The 309-nt window shown below is 47.9% G+C and overlaps 1 protein-coding gene across 1 annotated transcript in view; it reads left to right on the top strand.

Annotated features, from left to right (window-relative positions):
- YY1AP1 (YY1 associated protein 1) overlaps window positions 1-309 on the top strand; it is a gene marked incomplete at its 3' end in the record, with an annotated part of 6,667 nt that overhangs the window by 4,289 nt on the left and 2,069 nt on the right. The window contains exon 5 of the mRNA XM_010137715.1: window positions 157-307. Coding sequence (XP_010136017.1) covers window positions 157-307 — 151 coding nt within the window. The remainder of the gene's footprint in view (window positions 1-156; window positions 308-309) is intronic.

Below are 309 nucleotides of genomic sequence, written 5' to 3' on the forward strand. Positions count from 1 at the left end.
TTTTAAAATTCCTCTGTTTCTAGAGTCGTAATGCTCAAAAGTAAGACCTGTAACACTCTACATTTTTATGCCTGTCACTTCACCAGCTTTTACTTTTTGTGTTACCGCACACTTGAAGGCGGGTCCACAAACCTTCTCCCGTGCTTCCCTTTGCAGAGCGAGCTTGGTAACTTCGCTCGAAGCTCTACGCTCCTCCGTCAGTCATTCAACCCGAAGTTTCAGACCATGTTCCAGCCATGTAACTTGAAGGGAGCGCTGCAGCTCATTGAAGATTTTCATGCCCAAGTCCAGGTCGACTGGAGCCCTCGC

Source organism: Buceros rhinoceros, unplaced genomic scaffold (assembly GCF_000710305.1).
Source record: "Buceros rhinoceros silvestris isolate BGI_N320 unplaced genomic scaffold, ASM71030v1 scaffold25786, whole genome shotgun sequence".
Classification (NCBI taxonomy): Eukaryota; Metazoa; Chordata; class Aves; order Bucerotiformes; family Bucerotidae; genus Buceros; species Buceros rhinoceros.